General features: G+C 47.1%; 1 protein-coding gene across 6 annotated transcripts in view; it reads left to right on the top strand.

Moving 5' to 3' along the window:
• The window catches only part of MFSD13A (major facilitator superfamily domain containing 13A), a 52,827-nt gene extending 39,134 nt beyond the window's left edge, over positions 1-13,693 (top strand). For all 6 annotated transcript variants that reach the window (XM_084634167.1, XM_084634162.1, XM_084634163.1 and 3 more), the window contains exons 2-9: positions 2,837-3,108; positions 3,857-3,936; positions 4,652-5,095; positions 6,708-6,825; positions 7,802-7,898; positions 8,722-8,893; positions 9,811-10,004; positions 10,678-13,693. In XM_084634167.1, the coding sequence (XP_084490293.1) occupies positions 2,944-3,108; positions 3,857-3,936; positions 4,652-5,095; positions 6,708-6,825; positions 7,802-7,898; positions 8,722-8,893; positions 9,811-10,004; positions 10,678-10,931 (1,524 nt within the window). In that variant the 5' untranslated portion in view covers positions 2,837-2,943 and the 3' untranslated portion in view covers positions 10,932-13,693. The remainder of the gene's footprint in view (positions 1-2,836; positions 3,109-3,856; positions 3,937-4,651; positions 5,096-6,707; positions 6,826-7,801; positions 7,899-8,721; positions 8,894-9,810; positions 10,005-10,677) is intronic.
• Positions 13,694-16,309: the final 2,616 nt, after the last annotated feature.

Genomic DNA, 16,309 nt, shown 5'->3' with positions numbered 1-16,309 from the left:
ATTTTTCTGTGGGGAAGCAAAGAAATCTGCAGGGGATGTGAATTCTGCACACATGCAGTGGCACAGAATTCCCCCAGAAGTACTTTCATGAGAGAGTTGTAACTTACATGGCTGTCTTCTGCTTACTTCTGTTGTGCAGCAGCAGACAGGTTGATATTACAGATGGGGGAGTACTGTGTGATCTTTAACTGTGCAGAGCCAACACGGACCCTGAATGACTTCCTCTTTGATTTCTTAGCAAAAGTGCAGTAACTTGATTAAATGTAATCAAGAATATTCAGGATGCTTTCAGTGAAGGACATAGGAATTACCAGACTAATGGTCCCGTAAATCCAGTTCCCAATGCCAGGGGTGAAATTGTGGCCCCATTGACTCTCATGGGCCAGCATTTCACTCTAAATGTCTAAGCAGAAGGTGCAAAAGAAACCCCTGCAGTAGGGGGAATAATGGAATAACCCATCCACGGAGAGTGTGTCTTCCAAACCTCCGTTAGAAAGAGGGACTGATGGGATAAAAAGATGTCCCGCTTTAGTTCATCTAATGTAACTGCAGAAGTTCTCCCTCTATGTATAAAGGTGAAATCCTACTGTGCTTGTGGCCTCTACTTTCTTGAGTTCCTCTGGTTAATAGGTTCCATGTGTGTAGCTTGGGGAGGGAAGAGAGAGTTTTTTGCTTAGTTTGAATGTTCTTGTTTTTTCAATCTCCTTGCATGTTTTTGTGTTGAGGATAAAATGAAACCTCCAATTTTACCTTCTCTGTTCCGTTCCTTATTTTATATACGTTAACCACGTCCCTATTAATCATCTTTCCTCTAGACTAAACAGTCCTGATCTCTAGTCCATCCTCAGAAGTCACTCCAGATCTTCAGTCGCTTTTGTCACCATTCGCTGGACCCCTTCTGTTTCTGCTAATCTATATTCACATAGGGTGACCAGAAGTGACTTTGACATTATACATATTCAGTGTTTTCTATGTCATTCCATAAGCATCCTAAAGTAAAGGTATGCCAATCAAAGGACAGCTAAATTATGGCTTTTAACCCTGTTATTTAAAAACCACTTCCTTGATTACACGGGTAAAGCACCTTTGTGCTATTGAAAACCTCCTTTTAGGATATCAACGTATCCTCTTCTTTCAGATTACGTTTTTGGGAAAAACAGTGCTAGATTAAATGAGGCAATGTGTGTTTTATCTGGATATAATTTGAGATGTCATACAATCTTTGATCCCTTGTTAATCCCCCCCAAATTAAAAAAACATCCCCACTTGAGGCTTGTCAGCATGTCTGTCTATAAATAAATGCTTATTATCTAGTAGAATTCCCTTCCAAGATCTGTTCTCCACTCTGGAGGTGGTGGTGGTGTTGTTGTTTTTTAATATGGTATCAATACAGAATTACAGCTTTAACTCCTAACACCTGATATGGACTATGTTGAAGTTAGATCTAATTGCAAAACTGAGTATTTGACTCCAAGTGGGATATTAAACCTCTGTGTAACAATGTAACTGGAATAAATGCTGCGTACGATGAATGAGTTAGAAGGAAGTGATTGAGCATTCCTTGGGCTGGGCAGATAGCCATTCTTACGTTTGCCATAAAGTGCTTACGCTCCTGACTTCTGGTAAATGTTGAATGGGTCTGGAATTTTGCCCTCAAGTTTCATCCCAGCCCTTGACTTTTTTTTTCCTTCCTCCCTTGATCTAGGCTTGATGCAACTCCTAGTGAAGTCAACAGGAAGATACCAGACTCCAGTGGGAGCTGGCCTGGCCTTTAAATGAGTTACTTTCACTGTTAAGGGACTTCTTACACTGCTAATACTACAGAAATGACAGTGCTTATGTTCATCTGCAAGTTAGCTTAATAAAATGTGAGTTCTTTCCATAAGTGCCATCAGGCAATCCTTGGGACTCAACTTTTTGTGCTGAAGATGCAGTTCTCTTAACTGTCAATATATTTAACTTCCTTCTGTAAGGGAATGAGGACATGCCAGTGGGTTTAGTTGTATTGCAGTAGTGACTAGAGGCCCTAATCAAGATTCAAGGCCCCATTGTGTGAGAAACAGAAACCTCTGTTTCCTCCTTCTGGGGACCTGGATTCCGAAGTGGTTTATGTCCTGTAACATGGTGGTGTCAACTAGGTATTACAACGGTCTGGTATTGACTTTCCACATCACAAAACTACAATATAATTCAAAATTAAGTAACTTCTGTCTGAGCGAGACTAGCTGTAGCAAGTTATGATTGAGGTGCTTTGTGAAAGAAGTGTGCATGTGTCTGACTGTATCACACCTGCTTGAACTAGGGCTTATTCCTGCTGGTTTACTGGCATTTGTTTTTGAGTCTAAAATTCACCCTGGTAACTCTCTTCTCCTTCAATTTGACTATCTAAAAATATGTGCGATTAGTTCGGTCTTCTGAAGACTGTTTCTGTATGCAACCATAAATCCTATTTCCGCTTGTGTTCTTGCCTTAAAGTATTGAAATAGCTAATCTACTCTATGCCAGACAACAAAGAACATTAAAGTACAGTATATAAAAACTGTCAGTATTCCTACTAGTAAACAGCTGAACCAAGGAGAGCCCTTGATCTAGTCCGATAGTTTGGTCCAAATGATAACTCAGCTTAAGGGAATGGCGTTACCACAGCAGATGGCCTTTAGCCTTTTAAATCCCATTTAAATCCACTTTGAACAACTGAGCAAAGCAATCTAATTCTGACTTGATTTGTATTGGCTGGTAAAGCTTACATTTGGGTGGGTGGGTGGATTTTGTGGGTTGGTTGTTTTTTTTTTTAAATAAATGGATTGACTTAATTCTATATATTTTTTTTCAACAGGAGGAACAATGGACTGGCCCCCAACAAAAGTCAACAGATGCTGGGGGAAGGTGTCCCACCTGAAATGGAGATGATCTGGAAGGCTGAAGTACTCTGAATGAACCAACATGGGTTTGCGACTGTTGGGTTGTCTCTTTAATTTACCCACTGCTGTGATATATGGGTCCCTGTCCCTCTTTGTTTCCATTTTGCACAATGTATTCCTCCTATATTACGTGGATACCTTTGTTTCTGTTTACAAGATCGATAAACTGTCCTTTTGGATTGGGGAGGTAAGTTTCTGAGACATATGTTTTCCTACTGTTCTCAGGATATTCAGTATGATCTGAAACCAAAGCATCAGGTTAGAATATGGGAGAACATTTTGGTAGCTTAATTTCTTTTTTGGCAGGAAGTGATAAAGGAGCTAGTGGTATTAGGGCTAGATTGGGTGACCTAGCACTTCTCACTCATACAAATCTACAAAGATAGTCAGCTGGGGTATAAACACCAGCAACTTGCATTTTAAAGAGTGCCTTTCCTCTTGGAGAATCCCAGCAAATTTCAGACTACACGCAGCGGCGATGAAACACAGCACTGAATGAGTCTGAATGAGACTTCTTGAGTGCCTGTGTCTAGATTTAGGTACCTGACATTAGGCACCCAGGTTTGAAAATGTTGGCCTCTGTGCATTATTCCATCACCTCCCAAAGCATGAGTTCAAACGTGACTTTGAGTCATGTATGAAAATGGGTGGTGTAACCCTATTTGCCAGTAGATTTTTTTTTTTATACAACATAAAGCCATTAAAGAGTATGACTCTCAGCCTGAAAAGGTAAAGTATGGGCACAGAAAGGGGGTTTGCAGTATAGTGACAAGGCATATGTTGGGTGGTACATTATCACTATCCAGTACCAATTGGTTGTTATCCCAAAGAACTGTAATGGGTCCCCATCTGGATGCTGGTTACCTCAATAACAAGACTTGACTGCTAAAGTGATTCATTGTGGCTTGTCTCACTATTGTATCTCTCTTTTCTAGACAGTGTTTCTCATTTGGAACAGCCTCAATGACCCTCTGTTTGGCTGGTTGAGTGACCGGGTATTTCTTAGCACACATCAGTAAGTTTTTGCCATTCATATCCTCCGTTAAATGCTGGAAAGTTAATATCTTCAGAGTAGGCTGGAAAAGATCATGTGAAAATGTCACCTTAAAAAGACTGATTGTTCAAAGAGGAATATCACCTAGGTATGAAAATCTTAAACTCCTCTGCTCATGGTATCCTGAAAAGTTGGATGTTGCCGTTGTGGCTTCAGGGTTGGGTGCTGCTTGTCCATCACTTCAGTGTGTGGAGGAGGAGGTGGTCATCCACAAGCATAGTTATCCTAATGCCCCCAGTCAAGTCACCTTGCGGGACTGAGTCTGGAACTCTGGATCTAAAAGCACGAGCCTCTGCTGCTTGAGTTAAGTCCCATTAAACTTGGAGTCAATAGCTGACGTACAAACCCCGATGCATGGTCCGTCCCCTAGAGTGAGACAGAGCTACACTGTTGTAACCCGTTGAACAATCTGCATTGTTGTGAAGCAGACAGTGCTGGCCTGCCAAGAAGGGCTCTGTTCACTCCTGTGTGTTTGCTTATGTTCCTGGTGTTGGGGCCTGTTATCTCCTCACATTAACAGAGCCAGATGGGAGCTGAACAAAGACACTTACTGCCCTGACAAATGCAGTGTTGAGATCGCTTCTACTGCCCTCTGAGCCTTTCCTATAAGGGAATAGAGGGTGTGGCAGGGACACTTCCCAGGAATTGTGACCAAAGTTTTTCTCTTCTCTTGCAGGTCAGGGGTGGAGATCTCCTCACCAGAAGTCATTCTTAAGAGACTTCAGGCACTGAGCCGCAATGGGCCCCTTTTTGCCATCTCTTTCCTGGCTTTCTGGGTTTCGTGGGCCCATCCAGGTCTGCAGTTCCTCCTCTGCCTCTGCCTCTATGACAGCTTTCTTACCATGGTGGATCTCAACCACAATGCCTTGCTCGCAGACCTGGCTGTTTCTGCAAAGGACAGGACTAGCCTAAATTTCTACTGCTCGCTTTTTAGTGCCATCGGTTCCTTCTCTGTCTTCATGTCCTATGCAGTGTGGAACAAAGAAGACTTCTTTTCTTTCCGGATATTTTGTGTGGTGCTGGCTCTCTGCTCTGTTGCTGGATTTACTCTGGCAACGTGGCTGCTAAGACAACGATTTGAGACTGAAGTGAAATGGGACCAAGAGTCAACTTTAAAAGAGTAAGTGGCACCAAACTACATAGCATCAGATAAATGCCCATCTGATGTTGTGGGTCTGAGTCTCGGATGGGTTCATACTTGGGGTAGCTAGTCCCTGTTGCCGCTGTGACTACACTCTTTTTAGCGTGCTAGCTCAATTTGCTGGGACTTGTACCCGCAGCTCCAAGTGTAGATCACTTTTCAAAATGGGAACCTAAGAAGCCCAAGTCGTTTAGGCATTTTTGAAAATTTTACCCGACAGCTGTAGCTTCGTCCCTTCAAAATTCAGAGTAGCCAAAAACAAACAACAACAACCCAGAAAACCTAAGGCGATAGAGGGACAGAGTCCTGAGGAAAGACTTAGAAAACTGGCCCACGCTAACTAGTCTCTTAAACTCAGATGTGCCATTGCACATGCCAGAAAGCATATTTAAGCTGAGTGCAGCTATCCTGAGTAGGTGTGGTGTTGGGAGTATCCTGCTTACAGATGCCTGAGAGCCCATCTGTATTGCACTTCAGTAGTTGCATATGTAGTTCTGCACACAGTTATGTGACTGGCTGACTAAAAAATGGGCTCTTTATGTCTAGCTTGGCTAGCTGACGACTGGTAGGCGGTTTTCATGTCTCCCTACAAGTATGTAAGTGTAAATACCAGTGAGGAAAAGGGGAATTACTCGAATTGTGTATAATTGGGGAATTATGGGATGAATTTAAGAGAAGGAAGATTTAGGCTGATGACCAAGAAAGGTATCCTAATGCTGAGATCTCCTGGGCTGTGAATAGGCTTCCAAGGAAAGGGTTGTGCAATCCCCATCTCATGGGACATCTGAAACTAGGCTGGGGCATAGCACTAGTGAATGCATTGCTGACAGTAGTCCTGTTCTTGGTGGCAGATGGAAGCTACAGGTAACTTTTTGTCCATCCCTTAATTTCTAGAGTATACACTTATAGTAAAAGGTCTGTGCCTGTTAAAATGTCCACACAGCATTGTCATAGAAATGTACTTGCTCTCCCTTTATCATGAGGATGGAAAAAGTAAATATATCTTTCTTGTCTGTCTTACTGCCTGACACTCGCTAAGCAGCTGGCGTCTGCATACTGCTCATTCCAGTGTTCATAACTCACTGTGCCCTCGCGCTGCCCCCTCTGTTGTATCCACTTGTCTCATCTCGTAAACTTAGATTATAAGTGCACTTTAGGGCAGGGACTGTCTTTGTTTGTGCAGTGCCTCACATCCTGTAGGTGGTTCCACAATAAAACGAACAATAAAGATTGGGACTAGAGTAGTAAGAATCTGTATTGGACTGTAATAGCTGCCCGGGGGAGGGATGCTCTTACTGGTGCAGATTTGAGTTGCTGACTCACTAGGCAAATATTCCAAGTTTTTGATGACCCTGGTTCTGGTTGTGGCTTCCATCAAGGAGCAAATATCCTGCCAGCTTCTGACTTGCTCCGTGAACAGAGAAGATGAATGGTAGGATGAGGAAAGTAGCCAGCATTGCATCAGTGCATACACTTCTGAGCAAAGCAGGGAGCACTGAGTTTACAAGCCCCTTGGGAGTGCAGAGGAAGGGGGATAACAGACATTCTCACATGTGCAGAAACAATAAGAGTGGTTTCATTGTCCCTGTAGATTGTACATTGAGCAACCATCTGCCCCGCTGGAGAAGAGGATTACGCTGGGAGAGTATCTCAAACAGCTGTCCCGGCACCACAACTTCCTCTGGTTCGTCTGTATGAACCTAGTACAGGTAGGTGTAGCACGGACGCTCTAACCTAGTGATTCGGATGAGAGCTGTTAGCCAAGCCAGTCTGAAATTGATTCAAAAGGATATTGGTTCCTTATGAGGAAAGTAGTGGTGTCTGAATAATGCCATAACTCCTCTTGGTGCTTTCTGCACATGCTTGTGTGGCTTCGCATCAGCCAGCTGTTCTGTTACGGGGGGATTCCCTGTGGAGTCTGAGGGTCTTACTCTTCCATCTACAGCCAAGAGGGGTGATTAAGTGTAGGCTGAGCTCCTGCTTCACTAAAGAGTGGAAACTCTCAGCCCTTCAGAGACCATCACGTGCAGTTTAACAAGGATGCTGCATTTTAATGCCTTATCATGGCTGTTGGGGAGAATTACTAGTGCAAAAGCAATGGCCAGAGAAATCCTAGTTCCTATCATCGAATGCCTTTGAGAACAGCTTGGAAACACGTTTTTTTCCCAGCCTTCCTGTGAGAGCACTGAACCTCCCCTTCTCCCCCCTCCCCCACATTCCTGAGGTTCATGTCACAGCCACTGGGCTCTACTCAGAGCTAGTCCTCAGCTAGGTGCCCACAGAGATGACTGCCAAACAGAACGCTCTCCACAGCATCGTTGCAGCACTTGCAGCCTCAGTTGTCTCTGAGGGTTTGGTTTTCCCACACAGTAATGCACAGTGTAGCTGCTGAGCTGGCCTGGCCTGGCTTTGGGCCATTCATGGTGGCCATCTGTCTCATGGGGTACAAGGGTGTAACTGATGGCTCTCAGAGGCGGGTGCAGATGGCTCTGCAGACAGCGTGCTTTATTTATACAAATGCTCTGATGCCAACTTCTCTGCTTGACAGATCCTACCTGTAAGAATTGCATGTTACCCTGGCACTAGACTCCTAGTGGAGTGGAGCCTAGCACACTATTGGCTTAGGCTTCCTCTTCTTGCTCTGAGTATTGCTGGTCAGTTAATCTTTGTGCTGTTTTGTCACAGGTTTTTCACTGCCACTTTAACAGCAACTTCTTCCCTCTCTTCTTGGAACACTTGCTGTCAGATCGGATCTCTCTCTCTACAGGATCCTTCCTACTAGGTGAGCTTGCGAGGGGAACTGGAGTAAGCAGCACCCTAGAGCTGATGGGTTGGTACTTGGCTCAGCCCTGGGTTCTTTCTTCGAAAGCACTGAGACTCGGGAGAAAGGTGCACTCTTTTCTCAGGGCTCCAGGAGTGACACTTGGCCTACCTATCCCCAGATGGAGCCATTGCTGCAACCATCTTGGATCTTAGACTTTCCCCTCCCTTCACAGACACACAAGAAATAATCTCTAACACTTTTCAGGGGCAGGATGGGGAGAGGCAGGCATTGGATCTCTGACCTGGGTTTCACAGATGTACAGGTGCATGTGTGAGAGAGAGACCTAGATCTGGTCAGCTCTGCAAACCCAGGTCTGGAGTTGAACCCAGGGGACAAGACCATGAGCTCAGTCACTTTCTCTTAGTTGCTGTTGGAACGTACCCAAGCTGCCACCCAGATCTGCCTGATTGGCACTGCAAGGTTCAATGGCGGTTCAGCTCTGGAATACTAGGGTTGTCTCTGGGTCAGGGCTGAGATGCTTTGGCACTGCCATGTCGTCTGACTTACCTCGCAATGCTCCCATCTGTGAAATGGGGATAACACTTGCCTCCTTCACGGGAGGGTGGTGAAGATCTTTGTGCAGTGCTTGGGACGTAGAAAGTACCATGTAAGGGCTGAGTACTTCCGTTATCCCCAAACTCACTCAGTTTAAAAGTCTAGCTGTTCTATGGTTTTCCTTCTAATGCCCTGCTGGATGAACTGTGCCTTGTCTTGTCTCTGCTCGGTCTCAAGGCACTGCCAGATGCTGAAACTCCCTTGAACTGTTTGCCTCTCTCCGCAGGTATTTCCTACATCGCCCCTCATCTCAACAACCTCTATTTTCTGTCTCTCTGTCAAAGATGTGGGGTTTACGCAGTGGTGCGAGGGCTCTTCTTCCTGAAACTGGCTCTCAGCATCATCATGCTTCTAGCTGGACCCGACCAGGTGTATCTGCTCTGCATCTTCATAGCCAGGTAAGTTGCTTATCTAGGGTTTCATTGACCTCTGTGCCTATAGGTGAGCTGGTGGAAGCTGTCCAGGTGGTTAGCCACCCCAGGGAGGCTATGAGGCATCTCCATTTTACAGCTGGTGAATCTCAGGTGTACAGGTGAGGCATGGTCATGCAGCAAGTCACTGTCAGAACTGAGAGTAGAACCCAGGAGTCCTGAGTCTTGACCAAGTGGTCCAACCACTAGATCGTGTTGTCCCTTCAGAACTCCCTCACCTCCGATGGACTGAGCAAGATGAACTGAACAATCCGTGATTACACCACACTTCATAAAAACCTTGTTTAAGAACAAATGAGGAAATAACATGCTCTTCTCAAAAATCGGGCTGTGTCTGCAAATGCTGGCTTGGCTCTGGTGTGTGGGACTGTCCTCACATAAGCAGGGATGACTAAGGGCAGCTGCTTTCAAACATACTGTCATCTGGTGTGTGAACTCAATTTGTGGGCATTGCCATGTGACCTGTTCCTGGCAGGACTGTCCCTGGACCAGGTGAACCACCACAGGTCAGCAGGCTGTACAATGGACTCAAGTGCTCAAGACGAGGCAAATGGTTGTTCTCTGGATCAACTGCATCTTTGTAGTTCCGGGTTGGTGGGAGGAAGGCTGGGCTTGTGGCTAGGGCGCTAGTCTGATACTTGGGAGCACTGGTTTCAGTTCCCAGCTCTGTGATGACAAGTCCTTTCTGTGTGCCTGTTTCCCCAGCTGTAGAATGGGGCTAGTACCCGCCTCAGAGGGGTGTTTGATGTTAAACTTCATGTAAAGTGGCTGGCAGGTGCTAGGGAGAGGCAAAGCAGCATGGTTCTGTGACAGCCCTCTCTGTATTTAAGTGCTCCCTGTTTCCACATTCGGCTGTGTAATGCCCTTTCTGCTGTGCTCCGCAGTAACCGGGTGTTCACAGAAGGAACGTGCAAGCTGCTGAACCTGGTTGTCACTGACCTGGTGGATGAGGATTTTGTCTTGAACCGCAGGAAGCAGGCTGCCTCAGCGCTGTTGTTTGGGATGGTTGCCTTGGTAACCAAGCCAGGCCAGACCTTTGCCCCCCTGATTGGCACCTGGTTGCTCTGTACTTATACTGGTAAGTGACGTAGGAAGTGTTGTCTGGGGACAGCAGTAGGGTGGGGCTGAGATGAGTGCCTCTGCTGGCTTTTGTGATGTGAAATACTTGGACAAGGTCCACTGGCAACATAGTCTACAGGATGTTTTATTACTTAACAGGTTGTCTAAGTTAACACTCCATGTACCTTTGCACCCATGCCACCTGTGGCGGTACTGTCAGAGCTAATAACCTGACCAGGGGAAGGCCTGGGCAGTATTTGTATGGGAGACCAGCTGGGTGGGAAGTGGTTGAAGTGACTCACTGTGGGCGTTCGTACTGGACCCATGGCCCAGTGAGGATCCATGTGCTGCATTTCAGTGAAGGATTAGCTTGACACCACCACCTACCTCTCATGTTGAGAGACATCAGATTTGAACCCAGGCCTGTGAGATAGAGATCTGATACTAATCCATCTCCCCACACCTGTGCTGAACTCCTCCCTAGCAAGATCTGCACCCCTCCGCCTGTGCATTGTTATCCCAGGGACACTGTATCTGAATTGCACTGAGAGTTGCTTGGGCTATGGGACCTTGTGTTCGGTGGCTGTGAAGCCCAGACCCCTGAGGGAGGTGTGGTGAGCTCCATGGTGGTCTGAAGGTGTGTGGCATTTTTACAGTTTCTAGCTGAGTCTTACAAACTGTTTTGGCCTCAGGTTATGACATTTTCCAGCGGGCCCCTCTGAGCAACGTGGTGAGCGCCCAACCAAAGTTGGCATCCAATGCAGCCTGGGAACCAACTCTGCGCCAAGGCTGCTTTTACCTCCTCGTCTTCATCCCTATCACATGTGCATTACTGCAGCTCCTCAGCTGGTCGCAGTTCAGCCTGCATGGAAGGCGTCTCCAGACGGTCAAGTCCCAGCGCCAGAGCCTGACTCAGAGTCGATCACAAGAGATCAAAATGATCTAGATGTGCCTGAGCCCTTCAGCTCTCACTGGCTCTGTGCTGTGGGTGTGGTTACGCCTCTCTACAGTCCAGCAGATGCAGACTGAGACAAAGGGGCTTGCTGGTTAAGAACTGAAAGCGTTTACAATTCAACTGTGAAATACTCACAATGCAGATGTTTCCTCGCTCCAGGGGACAGTCGGTTTGGCAGGCAGGTACTCCAGAGACAGGGGTGACTGGTGCGTGCTCAGATTGGGGGTGTTTGCTCAGGCTATCAGATGGAGTCTTAGGTCTTGCACTTTCTGCACCCAGGGCCCACTGAGGTGCTGCTGATCTCAAGGGAGGGTGGGTGACAGTGGCATAGAGTAAAGGAGACAGACATTCTAACACAGTCTCTAGTGCAGTATCTCACCCCAGGGGGCATCGGTGGGAAAGCAGATGCTGTTGGGCCAGCCCAATGGTGGTTTTGTGCAGTTCCATCCCGGAAACCTGGGCTCAGGGCAGCTCTGCATTAGAAATGTTACCAGTGTGCTAGTTAAGGGAGTGACTTGATTTTATGTTTTACTGGCAAAAGTCCCAGTGTAGATGCAGTTATACAGGCAAAATAAAGCTTTTGTGGATAAAGCTTATTTGGTTCAGGGAACTGGTATCAGGCACACAGGCAAAAGCATTCTTGTGTTGCTACAAGCTGCATCTCCACGTAGCCCTACCTGCAATCCTTTCTAGTGTGGACTAGGCCTCTGTCTCCTGCCCTGCTCTCACTCCCTAGCTCACCAGGAGCAGGCAGGGTTGCAGAGGCATTGTGGTCATCTCCTTCGGGGCATGGATGCTGTTCCTCACCAGGCCCTGCAGCCAGTTAGGGGGCAGGCATGACATTCTCTGGCAGGGGAGGGCTGGAAGAAGTGGTGACTCTGAGGCAGGGCCCTGGAGTTAGAAAGGGGTTTACTGCATGAAAAATTGGGATGGGGGAATCTTTTGGGAATTGGGATTTGAGACTCTTCAGTGTAGCTACTCCCTGCTGACGTAATGTCTTGCACCTAATTCACTGCAGAGAAGTGACAGTTCTTAGATCAAGCCCATTCTGTCGGGTTCAGGACAAGCCTGTTCCCCGGAATCATTTAATGTGAAGCAGAATTCCTTTAGCAAGATCAACACTCGTATTGCAGCTGCAGAAGTCTCTCCTGGGATGTTACTAAATGTGGCACTTCTTGAAGTCATTCAACAGCCCAGAAGAAGCTGGGGGGACTTGCCCATTGAGCTGGGAGCCCAAATGAGGGGAACTCTTTGCTCAGAGTCCCAGTGTTAATCGCTTTCACGCAACCTGCAGAGGCTTGTGTGAACGTGATGCCAGACTCCCTGCAGTGAACGGGCACCTTCCCCGTGTTACTGCCTTTCATCGGGGGTTGCTTATCTGCTTCTTTCTCTGCTAAATGGCTCATGGTTCTTGAAGCCCATTTTTAAACACAGTGTAGGACCTCCTGATGTGGGGAGGGGTTGCTCTAGAGCCAAAGGGAATTGATACAGCAACACCAGCTTTGTTGTGGACCTGTACACCAGCAAGACCCATACCCAGTGAGAGTGCTGAGCACTGTAACCCCTCCTCTTTGCAGCCTGTAAGTAAGATGGCACAGGGCCTTACCACACAAGCCCTGTGTTCACAAAAGCATTCATCCCTGCAGTACAAGTAATCCCCCTGAAATCAACAGAACTGCCTCATCCCAGAGCTGTAGGATTGAGCTCCATGGAACCAAACTGTACCTGGTAAGGGGAATAGTTCTGTGTCTGCCCCAGTCTGGGGGCAGTGGAGACTCTATTTTAAATCATCCTGACAAACCTTATTATGAGCCTAAGACTGAGCCTCTCCACTGCTGGGGAGGGGAAGCTCAACCCTTCTTGTACTCCTAGTTCTTCTCTTCTATCATTAGTGAAATTCAGGCCCATTGAAGTTGATGGTAAAACTCCCACTGACTGCAGTGGGGGCAGGATTTCACCTCATCTGTGTAAATAGACATTTGTTTTATGTCATCTGAGAGTATACGTGCTGAGAAAATTTAGAGCAGTATCTAAACCAGTGAGAATGGCAGCTCTGATGATAAATTGCTTAGACTTTTTTGTCTTGTCTTATTTTAAACCACGTCCTAGTGGTTGACTGACTAGCTCAGCAGCCAAACAGAAGTTCTGGAGCGAGATAGCAAGAGGGGTTGAAATCTACAGAAGGCCTTGATCACGCTGGGGTCAGAACAAGCACACATTTGTAGCGAGCACAGTTCTGATCCGGGTTGCAAGCAGGGGTCGTTGATCTGTGAAATCCCCTGACTGGTTTGTCTCGGAATGGTTTATGCTGAATCTATTTCTGCTTGAGTCAGCAAAACTGGATCATGACCAAGATGCATCATGCAAAACATTTTGGGATTTGGTCTCAGTTTTGACTGGAGGTGGACAAGCACCCGCCTACTCTTTCAGCTGTAGGAGAACAAGGAAAGCATGGGGAGCAGGTGAAGGCCAAACTCCCCCATCATGTATGTGCTGTGTATTCAGTTAGACACCAGCTAGGTGCCCCCTCTTGTTCTGCTGTTAAGGGTGGAGCCAGCCAAACTACTGCCATTTCACCTCAGGACACAGCCGCCTCGGGTCTCAGACCAAGATGTAACGAAGCTGTAATCGTTACTGCCTGGAGGTGTCTGTATCTTTTGATGGTTAAATTTTAACTTATTTATGTAATTTTTAACAAACGTTGACAGATTCTTCATTTCCTAATGAGCTGATTAAAAATTACCTTTTCTGTATTGCTGTTCTGCGGTTCAGTGTGGGCTGGGTGTGTTAATATTGGCAGTTTCTGGAGTGCTTTACAAACCAGCTAATGCTGGAGAATCACTTTTCAGCTTGCTAAGCTTGGTCTGAAGAGTTCTGGACTAGATTGCTCCTCTTGGATCTCAAGCTCCCAGCATGAACCAAGTGGGATTTGTAGTTCCTGAGGTTTTGGCCTTTCATCGCCAGTAGCTGTTGCACACAAACCAAATACCAGTGTCCTCCCAAGTTCTTTTGACTGCAGCCTGGGCAGGTGCTCCCTATCCAAACTGCAGCCCTTGGGGCAGACGGTGCCAATTTTGGTTTTGCTTGTGACTGGGCTTTTGTATCCTTGGTATCTGACCTGTTCCAGGTTCTGCCGGGCTTGGAGCACCAGTCTCTTTCCAAGCCCGTTTCCTTGGGCAACATCACCCCACAGGTGCTGCTCTGAACTGTAGACTGCATGCTTTTCAGTCTTGGACATATGCAAGGCAGCCATATGGTCCCCGCTCCAAATGCCTACAGTACTGTTGCTTCAATTCAACCCAGTATGGCAAATCCCACTTGGTTCTCTGGCCTGAAAAACCTGTTGCTGGAATAGGGGAACCTAGGCTTTCCCTCTCCGGAGGGTTGTTATTGGCATTCATCTCCAGAGAAACCGGAGTGTGTGAATGTTACTGATAGTGCACTCTCTGCACAGAAAACGTTTGCCTTGGTGTGTGTCTGTTTGAGGTTCACACTCCCCTTTCCCTAATATCAGCTTTGCATCCCTCTGGTGGTTCTTCCGTTCTTTGCAGTGGCTATCAAATTTATGTGGGGGGAGGGCCATGGGGGAAAGGAGGGAATTCAACGGTGTCAAATCTGGTGTCTGGCTCCCCTCATTTTACATTGGGCCGTTGGCTCTGAGTGCAAGTGAACTCGCAGCCCCAGCGGTGCACAATCCTCCTTCCTGCACATACATTTTGAGGTAAGGTTCTGCTGACAGAAGCTTTACCTGCTCCTTCCCCATCAGTGTTAATACAGCTTTTCCATCTGCTCGGATTCCCCTTCCTAGCAAATAAACACTTAGTGGCCGGAGCCAGTGCTCCCCCTTCCGGTGTGGCTCTGCTCCCAGTCAGCTCTCCTGGTCACGTTTCTGCTCTGCTGTACACCTGGAAGGAGGGAGCAGCCACTCCCCTGGGCCAGTTCTCTTCTCTGGGAGGAAAGTAGCTGAATCCATTGAGCAGGTGTACTTCTGCCCACTGAGAGGGAGCGCAGTACTGTCACTGTGAGCGAGAGAGGGGGGTGTGTGTAAGGACTAGGACGTACTCAGATATTTTACCACTTCCCCTTCCTCCTGGGCTTTCCTCCCTTGCCGCCTCAGTGGTCTATTCTCCCAAAGAAAAGCTCAGACATTGGTCTTCAGCTGGCACCAAACGAGTCACAGCCACCTTCAACTCCATTCCTGCAGCGGTCTGTTCTCTGGGAAAGCTGTGGGACCCGGACACCATCTTAAAGCTTGGGATACAAGTGCCTTCAGGGTAGCACCGGCTGAATTATTCGAGCAAAACTGGTGTGAACACCAGTGGGCCCCCTGTGGCAAAGGATAACCCCTAAGCCCAGCTGTTGTACCCTCATCTGGCTAATCTCCCTTGGCTATAGCTTTCCTCTATTTGGCACCCTGCTGTCTCCATGCTCTACACAGAAGGGAAGTGCTTTCCCTTCCTCTCAAAGCCACCCTGTGACAGGGTAGGAAGGGGGCCAGCCCCCTATGGAACAGCTGTAGCTGAGCAGTGACCATTTCTAATTAAATCAGTGCATGAGTAAGCGGAGATAAAACTAGCCACAGGTGACTGAGGAGCAGCCCAGGATCATGATTCACATGCAGCTCCAAGGCAGGAAGCTGATTGAATTAAATACAGTTCAGGGCTGGCACTTTCAGTGCATTCTCCACCTGCTACTACCTCACCATTGATGCTTCAGACAAAACAGGAAATGAAAATGCAAAGCAAGGGCTGGGGAAGCTGTGCTGGGATCCTCTGAAGTAATTTCTGGTCTGGCTCCTGTGTGTTCTGTTCTAGAACCATTGGCCTTCAGCCTCTTGGGGGCTCGTCTTCAGCAGTCTTCTGCTCCACAGAATAGGAGCAGGTGCCAGGTGGAAACTAAGTCCAGTTTATAGGTCCCTTGTAAAAACACTGTCTTGTACTTGGTCTGGCCTGGCTTCTAGCTGTGATTACTGGGACTTCACCTTTATTACTTTCAAACCATAGCTCACATCTTTCCTTTCAGCAGGGCTCCCTTAGGTTGTTCGATAATCCTTGCTAACTATCATGCTGTGAAACGAAGTCTTAAATTTCCAACTGCAGACCCATTTGTTGGCTCTGACCGGAGTCTGCCCCCGTCCTTTCAGCCTATTCTTACATGTGGAGTAGCCTGCTGTGAACTGTTCCACCAGGCTGTTACCTTCTCCGGAGTTGGATTCCTCCTACATGCCCCACTTCTAAATTACCCAGCTGCCTGGGGCGAGGGAGATTTTTTTAAAAAAAAATATGTCTGTCAGTCACCCTCCTCCCCCTCAACTTGTCTGTTTGGTCCCTTTGTCCTACCCACTTCAAATGCTGTGGAGTGTAAGTGTA

The sequence above is a fragment of the Lepidochelys olivacea genome (genome assembly GCF_965140295.1).
Source record: "Lepidochelys olivacea isolate rLepOli2 genome assembly, chromosome: 7".
Classification (NCBI taxonomy): Eukaryota; Metazoa; Chordata; order Testudines; family Cheloniidae; genus Lepidochelys; species Lepidochelys olivacea.
Note: the sequence above shows the minus strand (reverse complement) of the source record. Positions and strands in the feature narration are given on the sequence as shown.